Raw genomic sequence first — 19,941 nt, 5'->3', positions numbered from 1 at the left:
CATGACACTTTGGTCTCTGACCACAATTGGCTGCAATACTAATGACACTCACTCCACCAGCAGCAGTTCTAGGTTTCCGTGGTGTTCTGTGCTAAATAGCAAATGTCTAATATTAGTCACACTTTTACCGCTAAGCACAAAAAATATATTATACATTATTATATTCTAGTTTCACTGAGCTGATTAATTTTCACCTACATCTGACCTAATTATCATATCAAATACTGATCCATTTTTAAAGATTTTAACCCTTCAAATGCCAGTTTTTGTTGCGATGCCACCATTTATTTAGATGGAAAAAATTCCATATATTAACTTTATACGTCATGGATTATTAGAGCCTGGGATATGTCACTAATTAGCAGCAATACTTGTGACAGTGCCATCTATTGGAAATTGCATGTTTTTTCCTATATACAGTATATCCAACAATGATGCCATTTGTAGTAAAAAAAATATAATTTCTGAGGCAAAAGCCCACAATTATTGACACCTACATATAACATACATGTTTTTTGCTTTAATGGAAGTGAGATCAACATTTTTAATGGGTTTCAGTGGCACATTGTCACGCAATGTCAATTTTAAGTGTCCAATTTACCTAACCCCAAATCTGCATGTATTTGCCATTGTGTGGCAACATTTGGCAACGGTTTGCATGTAATTGACATATTTATTAAATTTAAAGGCACAATATGTGAGAATGTGGCCAAAAACGGTTACTACACTCAAATTCAAAATACCATATAGGTTTCTTTTTCTCCGCCACTGTAGCTCAGACGTAACTGGCAACCCGTGGTTGGTCGGCAGCTGAGAATCTACTGACTGCAATGATTGGTAGACGGCGGTAGGTGGCGCTGCATGCCAAAACATGATTTCAAAACATAAACATGATTTGCGGTCTGCAAAAGATACACATATTTTGGCTGTACTGTTATTGGTGAGTTCAGTTTGTTATATGAACATTATTCCTGAGTCTCTGTGACATATTAGGAGGATTTTATGGCCAGTTGCTTTAGATTTATTACATAATGCACCTTTAAACTGTACACACACTGCAGCTTCAATCAATTCATTAGCCAGGGATTTGGTTGTTTATTTTTTTTAATTTGACATCTCGTACAGTCTGTACAGTGCCAGCTGAAGTACATCGCTGCAGCTTTGAGACTATATTCGTTACTTGAAACACAAACTCCATATTTCAGTGGCTGCCTTTACTTTCATATTTCATAATATTCTTCGCACTAATGTATAGCTTTGCACTTTGACAAGCTTGAAATCTGCACTTATGATGCACCAAATCAACATTTGGCTTGGAAAAAAGGTCAAAAACCGCACTGAAACTACATTTACAACAGAAATCCGGGCAGATCAGTCAAACACGAACGATAGATTCAAGTTCAAGTTCGAGCAGTGATTAATATACTACGAGAAGATAGATGCTTGGAGACTTTTTGAATATTCAGAGTCAATTGATCTGTGTGGCACAGAGCAACAGAGTCAACCCGGTTTTTGTATTTCCTTATGGTTCTGTGTAATTAATAACTTAACCATGAATGAACTGCTCTGTTATTGGCTCGTTATCAGTTAACTTTTGCCAGCCATAACATTATAATCTCCACTTAGTACAGTAGTATGGTACAATAAGAGCAGGAGTTTCAGTATTAGTGGCGTTTGTATAAGTAATAACAGAGCAGCAGGTAGTTCTATTGTTTTCAAAGCTGTGATGTCTGTAGTTTGCAACCTTGCTGCATTTTTCTCGTGTAGTATCTGGGTTTAAAGCTCAGTTCAGCCCTTCACTGGCCCTGGTGACACTGGCACCTGTTGTTGCCATGGAGCCTGAGCAGCAGAAACACGACTCATATCACATGTTTCTGACCTGCTGTAAATACCTGGTCGCGTACAGGTGAGCTTTGCACACAGGAGAGAGTCCAACGGACACGTTCAGCTTTAAATGTGACCCCGCGTGTGTTTTACTTGGCGTTGGGAATCCATTTCGCGCTGCTCTGATCCGAGTGCCGCTCACATCCGCACAGGAGGAGGAATTGCAGTGCCCACATGGGTGTGAGGTAGGCAGCTTAGGGCTGGATTATCAAACAGGCAAAGTAAAGAACTGCCAGTTCACCCAGGAGCCACCACAGTGTTGTTAATTCATCTTTGGCAGATTCCGTGTGTGCTTACTTTCAAGTTCAGTGTCAACATCACAGATATTATTATTCTATTTGGTGGCTCTGTGCCAGGACCCAGGATTAACTGTAAATCTACGAATCCCGAACATTCATGTAATATCAGCCGCACACGTGTGCACATGGAGTTCGAGAAAGTTAAATCTCCTGTCATGTTCATATTTCTGTAAGCGTGTGTGTGTGTGTGTACGTACTTGTTTTTATTGCCTTTTTAAGCAACATCTCTGGTATAACACTGTCTTTTCTGAGAATAGTAGTCCTCATGGGAACCAAAACCCAGTCTCAGTGAGGAAGAACCTCACCTCTGCAGGCTAAAGTTAAAGGTGCATTATGTAATAAATCTAAAGCAACTGGCCATAAAATCCTCCTAATATGTCACAGAGACTCAGGAATAATGTTCATATAACAAACTGAACTCACCAACAACAACAGTACAAACAAAATATTTGCATTAAAAAAAATATTTTGCAGACTGCAAATCATGTTTATGTTTTGAAATCATGTTTTGTGGCATGTGGCGCCACCTACCGCCGTCTACCAATCATTGCAGTCAATAGAGTCTCAGCTGCCGAGCAACCACGGGTTGCCAGTTACGTCAGAAAACGAAACCTAAAAGACCTCGGTATTATGAATTTGAATGTAGTAACCGTTTTTGGCCACATTCTTACGTATGGTACCTTTAAAGTTTAACTGGTTAAGGTTAGGGATATAGTTTTAGTTAGATGTCCTATTTTATTGAAGTCGATACACAGTTGTTCTGTGTATTTGTTATCTGTTAAGGTTAAGGTTAAGTTTGAGATTGAGATTGAGATTGAGATTAAGGTCAAGGTAAAATGTGAGTTGTGATTAGGTTAAGATTATTAGAGTTTAAGGCTTTGTTCAGGTTGTCTTAATGAGGGAAAGTCCCTGCAAGAAAGCTCTTGTTTTCATTTTGTCAGCACAAAATTTTGTATTATTTTTTACACTTTGGCTTTGGCAATGCAAACAGTGGCGTGCACAGACATTTGGAGGGCAGGGGGAGGAAATTCAAAGTGCACCTACTGTGCACCAGTGGGATAGCAACCACTAACATATAATTTTCTGTACAGCATTGAACATCATTTCCTCTAAGGCAGGCAAGTCCACCCTTTAGGACACTGTCATGAAGGGACAGTAGGGAACTTCATAACGTCACCCTTTTCGATTGGAAAGGCACTCATAGGAAACAAAGCTGCAAGGTCGTTTTATAGAGCACTCATTTAGAAACAATCCACTTTTAAAATGTATATTTTGCTTTATAGGTCATAAGAAAAGTCATTTCTGACTTCTGAGTAAGCGCTGCTCCCATCTGGATGACACCACAGGGTTCCCATCAAAAACAGGAACAGATATTCTGAATAGATACAAGAACTCATGCATTCCCATATCTGTCCATCTCCTAAATTCAGGTCATTGAGAAGGGCCTTGAAGTTTCCTTCAGGACAAATAAAGCAAAACGTGTGTATTTCAGTTCCAGATAGCTGTGACTAAATGTTTTGTGTCTTTGTAGTTTCGCCGTGATCTTGCACGCGTCTAAATGATAAACATATTGTTGAAATTGCACTTATTTTTCCTCAAGAAATTCCAGGTTGTTCATAATATGTTTTCTAAAAAAAAAAAGGGGAGTTATTATGCTATTTTTTTACTGGTCCGGTCCACTTGAGTTCAAATTGTGCTCAATGTCAGTGTTTCCCAACCCTGGTCCTCAGGGAACACTGATGTGCCATGTTTTACATGTTGCCCTGCTCCAAAAACACATGATACAAATTTTGGCTATTTGGCTATTTTGGCAATTTATTATTATTATTTTTTTAAATGTCATATTTCAACTTTTGTCATTCTTCTTTTTCAAAAAATGTTGTTTTAACTTTTGTCAAAAAGAAATTCAAAAAAATTTGAAATTTTCAAATGTCTTTAAAAACAGAAAATATGTATAATAAAAAAATGTATTATAATTTTTTTTTTTTCAAAAATGTAATGTTTCAACATTTGTAAAGAAAAAAAAATTAATGTGTCATTTGAATCAGGTGGGTTTTTTTTGGAGCAGGGCAACATCTAAAACATGGCATGGCCGTATTCCCTGAGGACCAGGATTGGGAAACACTGCTCTATGTGGCCCCTGAACTATTTTATTTTAAACTTTGTTTATTGAGCAAACTTCAAAGCAGGTTACAAGCAGTTTACTGATTCACTTTAAGTGAGAAATCTGGCATTTTGGCCTTGACGACCCTGTGTCATATATACATTATGTGTCAGTGATGTCGAACACGTTGATCTGGTTTGGTCACTAAGTAAAAATAAAGTAAGTAAGTGAGTAAAGAGACAGCTGGGTGGGCAGAGGTCATTTGCATATGTAGCAGTAGCAGCACAGACAGTTGTGTTTGAGCAGCAGCAGCAGCAGCAGCAGGTCTCACTCCTTCACATGTCTGTCTGTGTGTCTGTGTGTATCACAGGTTCTGCAGAGATAATCCTCTTATATTCTCCACAGCAGAGGCGGAGCAAACTCTCTCTCTCTCTCTCTCTCCCTCCTGCACGTTGCCTCTCACTCTCTCTCTCACTCTCTCTCTCACTCACTCACTCACTCACAGAGAGAGCTTCAGTGTCAGGGCGCATGGCCGACAGACTTCAGCACACAACATGCAGCGCTGCGTTTGGAGGAGAGTAGCAGGTGCGTGAACCGTGCGCTTCTGCTGCTGCTGCAGGAGGAGAAGGGGAACGAAAGAGGAGCAGATGCGTCTCTTGCCATGATTTGTGCCAGGAATCAGAGCTTTAAAACGGCGTTGATCTTCCTGTGTGTCGCCCATCTGACAGCAGGTATAGTATAAACTGACCTGTAACTCAACTGAACTACAGTAGAGCTGGTACACAGAGTACACCGAGTACACAGAGTACTCTTACTTTACCTGACATTAAGAATCTAAATCTTAGCATTATTCAGTCGTGGATAATTAGTTAAAGTGTCTTTTAACTGACTTAAACTCAATATTTTATACAAAAAACTCTTATTTTAGGGGCTTTAAACTTTAAACTGAACTGTTTAGCAATTCAACATTAAAATGATATGTTGATATTCCATCATGATGTTGCTGTTAAAAAATGTGTTGGATGATATCACACACCTTTTCAAAGTAAAAGTGTTTGTTTTGATATATGTATATATGTATGTGTATATACATATATATAGTTCACAGCATAATGACATACTTTTTATTATATGATGCAAAAAATGAATCTGCAAATAATAAAAACAGACATAAATGGCATTGAACCAAAGTAATAAAATAATAATAATGACAATAATAAATAATAAAATAATTGTACTTAAAACACTACACAAGTTTATATATAATTAAATATTGAATTTAATAATGTGATAAATATAACCTAATATATAATAATAATAATAATAATAATAATAATAATGTAGGGCCACAGGACATGGACTGTGGGGCCACAAGTGACGAGTTTGAGACCCCTGAAAAAAAAGCAGCAAGATTTGGGCTGTTGTTGTTGTTGTTGTCGTTGTTGTCGTTGTTGTCGTTGTTGTTGTTGTTGTTGTTGTTGTTGGTGATTGAGCTCTAAATTCAAATGATTACCTCCAACAAGCAACCTTTTTGGTGCATTTAAAACATTACATATTGTACTGAATATTGTGAGAGTTAAATTGGCTTTTCCATACATATGCTGTAAGACTGTGGCGAGGGCATAACATTTATTATGACATTTATTACAACATTCTTATTTACACAATTATCGAAAGAAGTCACAGAAATGAAACTCAATGGCAGCTGCCGTAAAAAAACACCAGTAATAAACAGATACACATAGTTAATGTTGATGAAATTCACATACAGTCATATACTATACAGTCGTGACTTAATAGATAAGACTGACTTTTACAGCCCTTAAACTAAGTTTGTTCAAGTATGTAAATGTTTAACTCACTAAAGCGTACTTCTAAAGACATTCACATTCAGTGTCTTTAACTGAATTTGTATTCATTTATTTGTCCCTGAATTTATTTATTCAGATTTCCATCAAATTTTTCTCCAGTTTCACTCACCATTATCCATCTTTTCTCTCTAAGCATTTGATTTATGGATTTATTTATTACACTGATTTCAGACCAACATGTTTTAACAGGACAGGAACAGAAAAATTCACCTTCATCTGAATGGTGTTTATTTATTTTTTTGTAGACCAAATTTGTTTCATTATTCCCCAGATTTAAAACAAATAGTTGGTTAACAATTAACCTGCAATTATTTTGATAAATAATTATTTATTTCGCTTAATAACACCAGACTCTCCTATTATTTTAGTTGTGTATGAGGATATTCCACTTCTCTTTTTTTGTCATATATGGGAATGGTTTGCTGGTTTTCAACCATCTGGCTCTAGAAATTTCAATTAGCATATTTTCCTCCTCATTTTATAGACTTCATTGTGAAAATACTCAGAAAAACGAGTTCATTAAGAAACTCATCATCATTTCCATATTTGCTAATCGCACTGCATTTTCACAGTATATTATAAAGTGGCAGCTTCCAGACTATAAATGAAGGACCAACGGTTTCTTCTTCTTCTTTTTTCTGTTATGATTCATTTTAATAATATTAATAACAATAATCATTTCAGGCAGAGTGTACACTGAGGGGTGTAATGCTGCCCTCCACAGCAGATGAAAGTGATTCCCCTTTCTACTAGACAAAAAACATCTTGTATATGTAGAGTTACAGACATGAATATGTGCACCAGGTGAAAACAAGGTTTTGTGTGTTTTGTGTGTGTGTGAAAGTTAATTTTGAAAGGGGGTAACATTTCAATAATAACAGAATCTGACTTTTAAACACAAATTCAGCTCATACGATTATGTGTCTCTTGTCTATGCTCACAATATACTTTCACGGGGTGTTTTTTGCATTTGACCAATCACAATGTGCATTTTAACATTGGGGAAAACACAGCCCCCCCAAATCTCACTCAGTGTGCTGTTAATTTCCACATCTCCTTCAATGGGACAGAAAAGAGACTTGTGTTGCACTTGGCAAACTCTCTCCTTCCACTTAGACCCATTTTCTTGCGACTGTCAAAAATATCGCTGGCAGCATTTTTGACTATTGAGTGCAATGAGTCTGCTCGCCCGAGGAAATGATTACTCCAGTCTCTGATACTCTTTTTTTGAGTCAGTGTGGTCCAATTTAATTACACAAAGTCAAACTAGACCTCTCTTAGTCTCTCAGTCGTCATAGTTTTTACCTTTTTCTCTCTCTTTTAAAGATTACCTCAACACAAAAGGCCCATGACGACTTTACTGAGCGTCTCAGAGCCAGTCCTTTATATTCTGATTTGCTATAAACACACATAAACTCAGTGATTGTGCACATTATCAACGTTGTTCCATCATATAGTTTATAGGATCAGAGCTGCACATGTTTCTAAACCCATGAGGACGTTCTTGGCAATGAGGAACACTTGAACGCAGGCCAAGATGTGCAGTTTCTTCATCAACCCCAGAGTCACAGTCGCTGATGGATTTACAAAAACTTTGTTGACCTAATAAAACAAAGCAAAGCTCTCAAAGGGACAGTTCATAATGTACGTGAGGTTAAACGTGATTCCTCTCTGTGCTCAGAGAAGCAGCTGCAGGAGCTCAGTGATCATCTGCAACAGTAAAAAACAAGAATACTGTTTTATCTCAGCATCACGCAGCCTTTTCCAAAAGTTGTTGTTGTTTGTAAACCCCTCACTCCCTCACACCAAAGTCTATAGAGAATTATATAGAGAAAAGGGAATTTGAACCACTGCTGCCTTCATCCATGACATCAAATGTCTTATTTTGTGACTTTGGTGATTTGTAACAGTGACAGAAAGCGACAGAATGAAGCAGCAGTCTACATCAGCTGCTCCTGTGACCAGAGGTGGAAAAAGTACTAAAATATTGTACTCAAGTAAAAGTACCAATACTTTGATGAAATATTACTCAAGTAGAAGTAAAAGTAGTTCATGTACTTTAAGTAAAAGTTACTCAGTCACTTTGCGTGGGGTGTGAGGGTAGTAGAAATATGAAAAGGGGTCAGAAATCCAAAACTATTTTGGAGCTCACACAGGATATTACGTCGCTTTTGTGCTGGTGCTAATCACATCATCATTCGTCTGGTTCTGGTGTATATAGGATAGGATTTATAAAGTAACTAAGTACAATACTTGAGTCTATATATACTCAAGTAAAATGCAAAATCCTGATTTTAAATTGTACTTAAAAAAATACAAAATACACAAAAACAGTATTCAATACAGTAACTTCAATAAATGTATTTCGTTACTTTCCACCTCTGCCTGTGACCATGTGAGCTGAAAAAGAAACCCACCGGTTTTCTCTGTGGACTTTTGTGAAGGGAGAGCGATCAGTTTACACAAACTTCACAAATATCTCTCGGCTCTGTTGCGCTCACATGTCTGTGACATGTGGACTGTGTGTGTGTGTGTGTGTGTGTGTGTCAGTACCTCTCGCAGCCACGCTGCGTAACACTTGACCTTTCCCCCCTTCACACGTTCAAGGACAAACAGCAATAAAAGTGGTGACTTCAAACTTGACCCCTGTCGAGCCCCAATTTCACAACAGCTTATATCTTTGCCTTTGAGGGAAAAAACACCCAAAAAACTTAAATAAATGTACAAACTGTGATATTTCAGTGAAAACATATGGGCAACAGTTTTGTCACAGTGTCATTTCAGAGGCAAAACTATCACTTACTGTAAGGTGTACAGTTCGTACCACAATATGTCAGTTTTGTGCAGAGGATCCCTTCAAATATATGGTCTGTTATTAAGCAACAAACACTATCTTCATAGTATTTCATATTTCTCTACCATTATTTAAGGCAGGGTTCATACACAGCAACTCAAAGTGCTTTACAAAGGCACAGAAATACATAAAAAAAAAAAAAAGACAGAAGCAAGACATGAAAATGACATTAAAATCAACATTAAAATTAGAATGATAAGAGATACAAGTGTGATTTGCCAATAAAATGTGTTCATTCTTGTCTCTCAAATGCACTAAGATGATTATGTGAGGATTTAAGGGAAAGCTTCACGAAACAATAATGTTTTTAAAGCCTGATTTAAATGCGCTGACAGTCTGAGCAGCAGCAGCAGCAGCAGACCTCAGGTATTCAGGAACGTTTGTTCCACAGGTGAGGAGCAGAATAACTCTGGATGCTTCATTAAAGACACCAGTGTACATTTTTGGTGTTATACCACACAGTGGTGCCATGGCCAGAATTTATTCCTCACAGCTAGAACGTCACATGTTGAGATCCCAGTTAAAGACTTGATATCTCCGTCTTATCGCCTTTATTGTACCTGTACCTGTATGAATGACTGTGTGTGTGAGTGAAAGCTACAGCTCCCCCTGTGACCCTCAATAAGACAGCACTGTTGAAATGAATGAATGAATGAATGAATGAACGATGCAACACAATTAATTGCACAACCCTGCTTCTTATTCTTGACTTTCAGGGCTACAGAAATAAGTAACTTTATTTAATTGTCATTGTCCTTGCTCACGTTGTTGCCAGGCAACTCCCCAGGTATGCGGTGACGGAATTACTTCTCTCGCTCTCATTCCAGCCATGTTTGTTCTGAACTTAAATCCTAATCTGTTTTTTTTTTTTTTTTTCTTTTTGGTCTGCTCTTTACAGCGGCTAGAGCTTTACAGAACTCTTTATAGAAAAGATATTTCTGATTGAGGATATGTTAAGCACAGAATAATGGCTAGTTTACTTAGCAACAAACAGCAGGTGTGACATGTTTTCTTTCTCCCATGACCATCAGCATATTTCAGGTGCAGTAAAATGCATGTTAATCCCTCTTCAAAATTGCTATATAATAAAACACCATTTAAACCCATTGAAATAACATGTTCAGTCGGTCAAAATGTGCCTATAGGTCAGACAGTGAGAGAGACATTACATTTTTTAATCTCAGATTTAAGTTTAAGTTTTTTACTCCTCATATAGACGTGGTCATCTCGTCTGACCTTCTTCTCTAAGAAGATTTTCAGAATGTTCTTTAATGTTTCTTCCAAGTGTCAAGGATTGACCTGTGTCCCATTGTCCTCATATTTTTTTTCTTCTTTCTAACAAACACTGTGGAGAGAATTGAAAATAGCTGTGGACATTTTTACTTCAGCTGTATTATTATGGATAACTGATGCAGTAAAATGTGGAGCCTTCCTATGATTTTTAAATAATATCTTTAGGTTTTTTTTTCTTCCATGTTCTCTTTTATACAGTGAGCTGGCAGTGCAGCCTCTCTTATCAATCACTCACCGTGTTATCAAACAAAGCATGACAGCAGTTCCCAAGTAGAACACAAGATTATCTGGGTGTTAAAGTAAGAGGCATTACACAGGTTGCTCCACCTTCAGCCATCTAAGGGCATAGACCTCCTTACGTAACAGGTGCATCCATATGCTTTAACTGTGACACTGTGAATGAAAAGCGTTGCTACTGTGAATAAAACAATTCCCTTTAATGCTTTCAGGTCTGAGGTGCGTGTGCCAGCTGTGTGCCAACCACGTTTGTGAAACGACCTCCGACGGTGCCTGCTGGAACTCTGTGATGCTGATCGACGGCAAGGAGGAGACGGTGAAGTCCTGCCTGACGCCCACCGAGATGAAGGGCCAGATGTTCTGTTACAGCTCCCGTAACAACGTGTCCAAAAGAAACTGCTGCTTCACCGACTTCTGCAACAACGTGACTCTGCACCTTCACTCAGGTAAAACCCCCCCCCTCCCCGAGTGCAACATCATTGTTATTTTTATTGACATTTAAACAACCTGGCGCTCCCGCAGCGACGCTTTTGCTCCAAAACTGATTCGCTCAGTCAGATTTTTGTTTGTGCGTTCATTTCGGCAGCAGCAACAGCCCTAATCAGTGTGGGATTTCCCACTCATTCTGGCCCTGACTAGACGAGGTGGATGTTGAGCCTACTAGATCCTGTGACATAACAAATCTGGCAGAGGCTGTGAGATGGTGTTTAGTGATCCTCACCCTCCCTCGTCTGATTTATAAATAAATACTTTGTCGGGCTTGTCGTCCTGCTGTGAGTTTAAAAGCCTCTCATGCATCTGTTGTTTGGAATTTCTCCTTAAAGCAGAGGGCGATTACTTTTTTCACCCACGGACACAAAACCCTAAACTGCTAAATGTATGGGTTTATTCATGCTTTTAAAGATTATATTTTTTATTGTTCATCCAGACTAACTTCTCAGTTCACCATATAGGTGTACACACATTTAGAAAACACTGTGTTGCATTCAAACTATTATTTACTCTTAAGTATTACAAGTGCTCCTGAGTTAAAGGTGCCATATGTAAGAATGTGGCCAAAAACGGTTACTACATGCAAATTCAAAATACCGTGGTCCTTTAGGTTTCGTTTGCTGACGTAACTGGTAACCCGTGGTTGCTCGGCAGCTGAGACTCTACTGACTGCAATGATTGGTAGATGGCAGATTGGTAGAATATTTGTTTTTAATACAAATATTTTGTCTGTACTGTTGTTGTTGGTGAGTTCAGTTTGTTATATGAACATTTTTCCTGAGTCTCTGTGACATATTAGGAGGATTTTATGACCAGTTGCTTTAGATTTTTTACATAATGCACCTTTAAGGTGGCAAAGATGTTTATCAGGACTGAGGGTGATTGCTGTCACGCCGCAGGAAAAGTGATGTGCTGGCTGAACTCCTGAACACAAGAGAGGAAGGTGAAGTATCAGACAGTTTGCCAATGTGTCAGTTCCATGAGGTTTATTGACAATCTGGCACAAAAGTTGTGTACATAGACCATAGAGCATAATACAAATGGACATGGAGTCTTCTGGTTTGCTGGTGAAGCTAATCAGGAAGTAAGAATATATTGAATAGCCACCAGGGGGCAACTCCAGGGTCTCAGTTTGAATGTATAACATCAGTAAACATGAGGAGTTAATGGCGTTTTAACACTTTTTCAATAGAACATCATTCATTAAATTATAGTATGTCCTAGGTACAGCCGAGTAAATCCTAGTATGAAACAAGCATGTGTCCACTTTTGATTTTTAATTCCAAATAAAACAAAAAAACAAACAAACAAGGAAGACTGTCCATTTCCTCCACTGATGTTTGCATCAAACGTATATTTAAAGCTTGCTGAAATAGTGCGAGGGCGGCCACTTTCACAAAACGTGAAGGTTTTACAGGAGATTTAGCGCGAGGAGCCCTGCAGACTGTTGATAAGACTGTTGGAGCGACAGCCTGAGGCCGGGATGGTGTTGACTGTGAATGAGGGAGACTACAATGAGTTTGTTCCACTGTGCTGCTCGTGCGATATTTAATGTGTATTTCGTACATGGAAACTTGAAATTGCAGTTTTTTTTATGTGATAGCAGTTACTAGTTTTGTGCGGCTGCATTTTCACTTTAGTTTAATAGTGTCCATCCGTCAATTGCTGAGAGGATGTGTCAAGCAGTTTGTTGCAAAATCGCCTCCTCGTCTCACGCGGAGCGAAACATCTCTGTGTCTTTTGCCACCAGGTCAGAGTAAAGTCTTGTTTTTGCATCATATCATCTGAGCCCCAGTTGGACACATGGCAGGATGTGTTTTTTAGGTAAAAGGCTACAGATGTCTGAGGAAACTGTGGTTTGGTTCACGAGGCATTGCGTCGCCCACTGGGGCATCTGTAGATGTGTTGCTCTCCTGGTGGAGACATTTTATGCTTTTGGGAGTTTGAAAAAGGCTAAAAAAACAACAAAAGTGAAGGGATTGGATTTTTTTTTTACCCCCCAATAAAGAAACACCATGTGGGGTTTCTCAGCAGCGGCGCCCTCTGTAGGCAAAGGTTGTTATTAATTTCAGATTGTGAGCTGTGAAGTGGTTTTTAATCACCTCATCTGAGTTTTTGACTGTGCAGTCCCACTCAGTGAACTGAAACGCTGCAGATTAACGGTGAATAATGGTTCTCCGGATTAGGCAGATTGGACACTCTAAATTGACCGTAGGTGTGAGTGTGAGAGTGGATGGATGTGTCCCTGTGATGGACTGGTGACCTGTACAGGGTGTACCTCACCTTTGGCAATATGTCAGCTGGGATTGGCACCAGCACCTCCATGACCCTCATGTGTGGAGAATAAAGTGAATATTTTTCTTCATATTAAAACAACAAAAACTAAAATTGAACAAAACACTGATTCATTGAAATAAAAATAAAAACTAGAGTTAACCCCTCGATAACTAACTAATACTGAATTGTGTGTTTAAAAAAATAACTAAAAATAACTACAATTGTGGTGAAAATGTCTTAAAATTAAATTAATCAAGTGTATTTTTTTTTCTCTGCTGGCAATTTTGAAAAGTTCCATTTGAGACATAATACTTATTATCACCTTTTTGTATCTTGCACCTGGCAAGTGCACCATATTACAAAAAAAACTCAAACTAATAACTAATAAAAACTAATTAAACTAATTAAAATGAACTAATTTTAAAAATAAAAAGTCAAAAAGAAATAAAAACTAAAACTAATGAAAAACCCAAAACTATTAAAGGTGCCATATGTAAGAATGTGGCCAAAAACAGTTACTACATTCATATTCAAAATACAGAGGTCTTTTAGGTTTTGTTTTCTGATGTAACTGACAACCCGTGGTTGCTCGGCAGCCGAGACTCCACTGACTGCAATGATTGGTAGATGGCGGTAGGTGGCGCCACATGCCAAAACATGATTTCAAAACATAAACATGATTTGCAGTCTGCAAAATATTTTTTTTAATGTGAATATTTTGTCTGTACTGTTGTTGTTGGTGAGTTCAGTTTGTTATATGAACATTATTCCTGAGCCTCTGTGACATATTAGGAGGATTTTATGGCCAGTTGCTTTAGATTTATTACATAATGCACCTTTAATACCTTGGCTCTGAGAAAAAGAAAGAAAACTCACATAGTGGTGCTTTAAATCTGCATTATATCATATGTTAAAATACTCCAAGTTGAGATATTAGTTCCTGCAATCATGCAAGTTTTCCATATCAAGGTATCCTTTAAAGTAATGTTTTGTTTTTCCTTAGACCTCTCATTTAATAATATGAATGCTTAATAATGCTAATAATAATAATAATATGCTACAGTGCTGAACACCTTTGTAAGCACTATCTGTAAATCTCACTTTAACACCATGGCCACCAGCTTTGCTGTGTTTTTCTGTGTGTGTCAACATCTTTGTCCCGCCCACACAAACAGAATGAAGGTCATGGATGAAGATGCCAGGTTACATCGTTCTGCCAAGGCCACTGTGCTGTTTATCACAAGGCTTTACTGCACAGCACAGCTGCTTTTGATCGGAGCATCGCGACGACGATGACTTACTTTGACGGGCAATGATTCAAATTTAAGACACTCGAGGAAGAAATAGTCTGCCACGTTTTTTTTTTATTGGCAGGAATAAAAGTTCACCGTTTCCCTCCATCTCTATAACTTAATATTATCTGTTAATTATATATTGTATATTAGAAGGGACGATTTCAATCCATAGTGTCTTTTCAACAATCACCACCAGAGGGTGCAACCATCATAGGGAGGGAAAAAAAAGTTATCTCTCTCACTATTCTACAGCTTCATCGTCTTCAAACTGTTATTTTAGGGGAACACTGTTGCATTTAATTAATCTCACTGCAAACATTTACATGTGTGTGTTGTATGTGTATTGTCAGAGAGGCCTTTGGAAGAACCCAGCTGGAGCAGGCTGCAGCTCACTGTGGTCGTCCTGGTGCCGTCCTGCCTGCTGTTCGCCGGGGTCCTGCTCGGCGTTCTCATTGTGCAGGGCAACTACTGTGCCTACAGTCGAGCCCACAAGCAAGACCCGGAGGAGCCTCTGGACGACCAGATGCTCATGTCACCTGACAAATGTCTCAAAGAACTCATCTATGACATGAGCACGTCAGGTTCTGGATCGGGTGAGGGAAAAAAAAAAAAAAACGCTGCTTCACAGACACAAAAGCACAGACTGTGCTCATTTGCTGTTAATTTTAAAGCTGCCTTAAAGGCGCCATATGTAAGAATGTGGCCAAAAACGGTTACTACATTCAAATTCAAAGCTGAGACTCTACTGACTGCAATGATTGATAGACGGCGGTAGGTGGAGCCACATGCCGAAAACATGATTTGCAGTCTGCAAAATATATTTTTTTAATGCAAATATTTTGTCTGTACTGTTGTTGTTGGTGAGTTCAGTTTGTTATATGAACATTATTCCTGAGTCTCTGTGACATATTAGGAGGATTTTATGGCCAGTTGCTTTAGATTTATTACATAATGCACTTTAAAGCTCCTGTGTGTAACTTCTGTCACCAAAACATCGCTAATGTTGCTTTACCACTTGTTCTTTTTCAGCATTCATTTTGGTATCTCACTATCCAATCCAATCCAACTTTATTTGTAAAGCACTTTAAAACAACCACAGGTAACCAAAGTGCTGTACAGAAGAATTAATAAAACACAGAATAAATAATAAAAGGCATAATAGCTCACAAGAGGCAACAACATGCATCTAAAAACAACTAAAATAAATTAAAAATGTGTTTTAAAACCATAATAAAAACAGATCAAATGAAATAAGTAAAACTAAACTACCACTATCACTACCTCACTCATGTCTCAGAGAACCGAGAAGTTCAGAATATTACATATGACCTTTATTACTACAATTCCTTCTATAGCTGTGATGCACTGAGACAAAAACATTCTCTGCCGCTCATCATCATCATCATCATCATCATCCTTTGCTTCTCAGGTCTGCCTCTGCTGGTCCAGAGAACCATCGCTCGGACGATAGTGCTGCAAGAGACCATTGGGAAGGGTCGATTCGGCGAGGTGTGGCGGGGCAAGTGGCGAGGAGAGGACGTGGCGGTGAAGATCTTTTCCACCAGGGATGAGAGGTCCTGGTTCCGCGAAGCCGAGATTTATCAGACGATCATGCTCAGACACGAGAACATTCTGGGATTCATTGCTGCTGACAACAAAGGTCTGATTAGCTATGATGAAGTCACCTCACTTATTCAGCTCTGTAGATATGTCGCAAATAAGTGTGCGAACGTATTATGTTCTGTGTGCTGCAGATAACGGCCTGTGGACTCAGCTGTGGTTGGTGTCAGAGTACCACGAACACGGCTCCCTGTATGACTACCTGAACAGATACACTGTTTCTATGGAAGGCATGGTTGTCCTGGCGTTATCAATAGCCAGTGGGCTGGCACATCTTCACATGGAAATCATTGGCACGCAGGGTAAGACCATACCATTAAGATCAAGAATAATGAAATTATATCAGAGAATTCAAAGGATTGTGACAATGGTTTGCATTTATATAGCACTTTTCTTGTCTTGATGACCACTTAACGATGCTTTACACTGTAGTTTTGACATTCACTCATTCATCTATCTTTCATCTTTCATTCCCATTCACTGCTGGTCCACCCAGAGTTAAGTCTCTCATGGGGCTAGGGGCCAATTCCAATTCCTATCTTAACCCTCAATCTTAACCCTCAAGCTCAACCCTTAATCTTAACTGGCCCTCAAAAACCAAGTGTTGAGGGTTATTTTGTCACTTAGAAATGAGACACACATTAAATGCAGATACGTCTTCAGACTGTAGGGGGCAGAATAACGCGAAAGCTGCGTCCAGTCTGTCAACTCCAAAAAAGAAGAAGAAGAACATATTTACGTCACGATTATTTATTACGATCCATTTGTCAGTCAAGTTATTAGATTGTCAGTTAGTTATAAGATGATAATCATACAAATACCACACACCACGGCTTATTGAAAAGTAAACAATAGCAAACTATCGCGTGTCCGCACCGGCCTGCTATTGACAAAAGATCGTAAAATAAAAATAAATGTTACGCAACGATGACGTAAGTAATCAATAAAATGGGCCTAAACTAAGATAATACAATGGTTTTCATAATTTTTATATCTCTATAAGTGTCACATCAGCATTGAGACTAGCAGAGCCGGGAATTGAACCCACATCCGAGTTGAAAGACATGCTCTACTACTGAGCTACCGTGTGTGTGTGCGCAGTAGAACCAGTGGCAGGTGGTTGTGACTTCATCCATAAGAATCTCAACCCCTGATTTGAAACCTCGAGATTTGCATAACAGGCAGCACTTTGTTGATGTTTTTTAAAACAGACATTCACAGATGTTTGGACACAGCTGTCACAGTGGTGTCATCATGTGCTACTGAAGAAGACCTGAAACTTGAGACAGATCTCTTACTCCTCTGGAAAACCTTTACTGACTTCCATTGAAAAAAACAAAAACAAAAAAAAAATTCTGCCCCCTGGTGGCCATTCTGTATACTCTCACTTTTGATTAGCTTTTGACCGGCAGACAATGTCTACTTTTTATGTACGCTCTATGAGTAAAAGCACTATATACTGTACTAAAATATAATCTAATCTATAATCTAATGCTCAAGAAGTATAATAATCAAGATTCATATTCCAGTGGTTTGTCTTTTTATCCTCAAGACATTAGATTTAAATTGGATATGTACAGTATATATTATATTTTGTTAACAATTCATATGTGAATCTACAGAATATGTAATTCTGTAATTTTAATCAATTGTATTTTTTTTTTATTTCAGGGAAGCCTGCTATTGCTCACAGAGACCTTAAGTCTAAAAATGTCCTGGTGAAGAAAAACGGCACTGCAGCCATCGCTGATCTGGGTTTAGCGGTGAAACACGACTCCAGCACCAACACCATAGACATACCGTCCAATCACAGAGTGGGAACTAAGAGGTAGGATAACGGCGCATCACACAGTAAAACACACGTCAAAACGAAAACATCGAATCAAATGGATGTTTTGTATGAAAGCACACAGCCCACAATGTTCTTCACATCTACGAGAACATCACATTTATTATATGTCGCTTGTTTTCGTGGAGCTGCTCCGTAGTTCGACGATGATAATGTGTCCTGCAGTTCTGAATTTAGTCCACACTCACATCCATTAAGGACATCTAAAAGGGTTGTTTTTACATTAGACTTTAATCATTTTGTCCTCTGCAGGTACATGGCCCCAGAACTCCTGGACGAGACAATCAATATGAACAACTTTGAGTCATTTAAGCGAGCGGACATCTATTCGCTCGGCCTCGTGTTCTGGGAACTGGCCCAAAGATGCTCTGTTCGGGGTAACTTCTATGACACGCAAAAACTCTCACACAAATATACACACCCATCAACATTTATATTACTGCTAAATGAGAAGCTAATGTATGGTTTAGTTCGCTGCACTGTGGCAGTAATGGTACATACGTGACAACACTCGCCCCCATCATTTTCAGTTGTACTTTGTACTCATTTATAGTTAGTATGCTGTGTTTTTTTTGCGTACACTGAACACATGATCCATCTTGTGTGTGTGTGTGTGTGAAAAGCGTGATCATTAAAAGAACCGTTTGTGTCATTTTAACAGAACTTAATGAAGATTTCCAGCTGCCTTATTACGACCTTGTGCCTTCAGATCCGTCCATTGAGGACATGAGGAAAGTGGTGTGTGATCAGAAACTCAGACCCAGTATTCCTAACCAGTGGCAGAGTTGTGAGGTGAGATGAAATGATCGGGCCTGACGTAGCCTCACATAACATGCTGTCACTGTCGCTGTGATGATGTCATTCCTTGGTGCGTGTGTTTATATAAAACTGTAACTCGTAGCGAGTGATATTTTTGTAATTAAAAGGTCCTAGGAGTAACATTTTTGAGCGTTTATTGGCAGAAATTGAATATACTGCGTAAGCATATAATCCCTTTAAAAATAATAATAGAACAGATGTGTCAAACTCAAATGCCCTCGGGGCCAATGAGCGTCTAGTCTGGTCAAGAGGGGGCGGACTAGAGAAAAAAAGTGGGGACAAAATAGCTGAGCTAAAATTCTTTTGTACAATGATTTGAGTGTGGTATCGAAATAAAGACATTCATGATGATATTTCACAGAATTGCAAAGCAAAAGTGGGTTAGTGTTTCGATAAGGAATGATGTAAACATACCTGACAAAAGTGGTCATACTATAGCAGGTCAAATTTTGGACAACATGCTATAGTATGACTTTTTTTCATTTTTTGGACGACATGCTATAGTATGACTTTTTGGTCAAATTTTGGACGACATGCTATTGTATGACTTTTTTCCAAATTTTGGACGACATGCTATAGTATGACTTTTTTTTATTTTTTGGACGACATGCCATAATATGACTTTTTGGTCAAATTTTGGACGACATGCTATAGTATGACTTTTTGGTCAAATTTTAGACATGCTATAGTATGACTTTTTTTTTTTAATTTTTGGACGATATGCTTTAGTTTATCTTTTTGGTCAAATTTTGGACGACCTGCTATAGTATGACTTTTTGGTCAAATTTTGGACGGCATACTATACTATGACGTTTTTGAACATTTTTGACCATTTTTGGACGACATACAATAGTATGACGTTTTTGACCATTTTGGACGACATACAATACTATGACGTTTTTTACCAATTTTGACCATTTTTAGACAACACACCCATTTTTGGTATGTTGTCACGATTCGATTTAAAATCGATTCCCAATTCAAAAATGGGGTTAGTGTCTAAAAATAGCATGACTCTTTTGACCATTTTTGGACGACATACTATAC

At 38.4% G+C, this 19,941-nt stretch overlaps 1 protein-coding gene across 1 annotated transcript in view; it reads left to right on the top strand.

The window, feature by feature from the left end:
* acvr1c (activin A receptor type 1C) overlaps positions 1–19,941 on the top strand; it is a gene marked incomplete at both ends in the record, with an annotated part of 62,354 nt that overhangs the window by 1,591 nt on the left and 40,822 nt on the right. The window contains 11 exons of the mRNA XM_083908450.1: positions 1,768–1,906; positions 2,017–2,062; positions 2,967–3,014; positions 4,793–5,018; positions 10,755–10,988; positions 14,957–15,199; positions 16,036–16,266; positions 16,361–16,528; positions 17,898–18,054; positions 18,328–18,452; positions 18,737–18,867. Of these exons, the coding sequence (XP_083764576.1) occupies positions 1,768–1,906; positions 2,017–2,062; positions 2,967–3,014; positions 4,793–5,018; positions 10,755–10,988; positions 14,957–15,199; positions 16,036–16,266; positions 16,361–16,528; positions 17,898–18,054; positions 18,328–18,452; positions 18,737–18,867 (1,748 nt within the window). The remainder of the gene's footprint in view (positions 1–1,767; positions 1,907–2,016; positions 2,063–2,966; positions 3,015–4,792; positions 5,019–10,754; positions 10,989–14,956; positions 15,200–16,035; positions 16,267–16,360; positions 16,529–17,897; positions 18,055–18,327; positions 18,453–18,736; positions 18,868–19,941) is intronic.

This window comes from Microchirus variegatus, assembly GCF_963457635.1.
Source record: "Microchirus variegatus genome assembly, chromosome: 22".
Taxonomy (NCBI): Eukaryota; Metazoa; Chordata; class Actinopteri; order Pleuronectiformes; family Soleidae; genus Microchirus; species Microchirus variegatus.
This window is presented reverse-complemented; position numbering and strand designations above follow the sequence as displayed.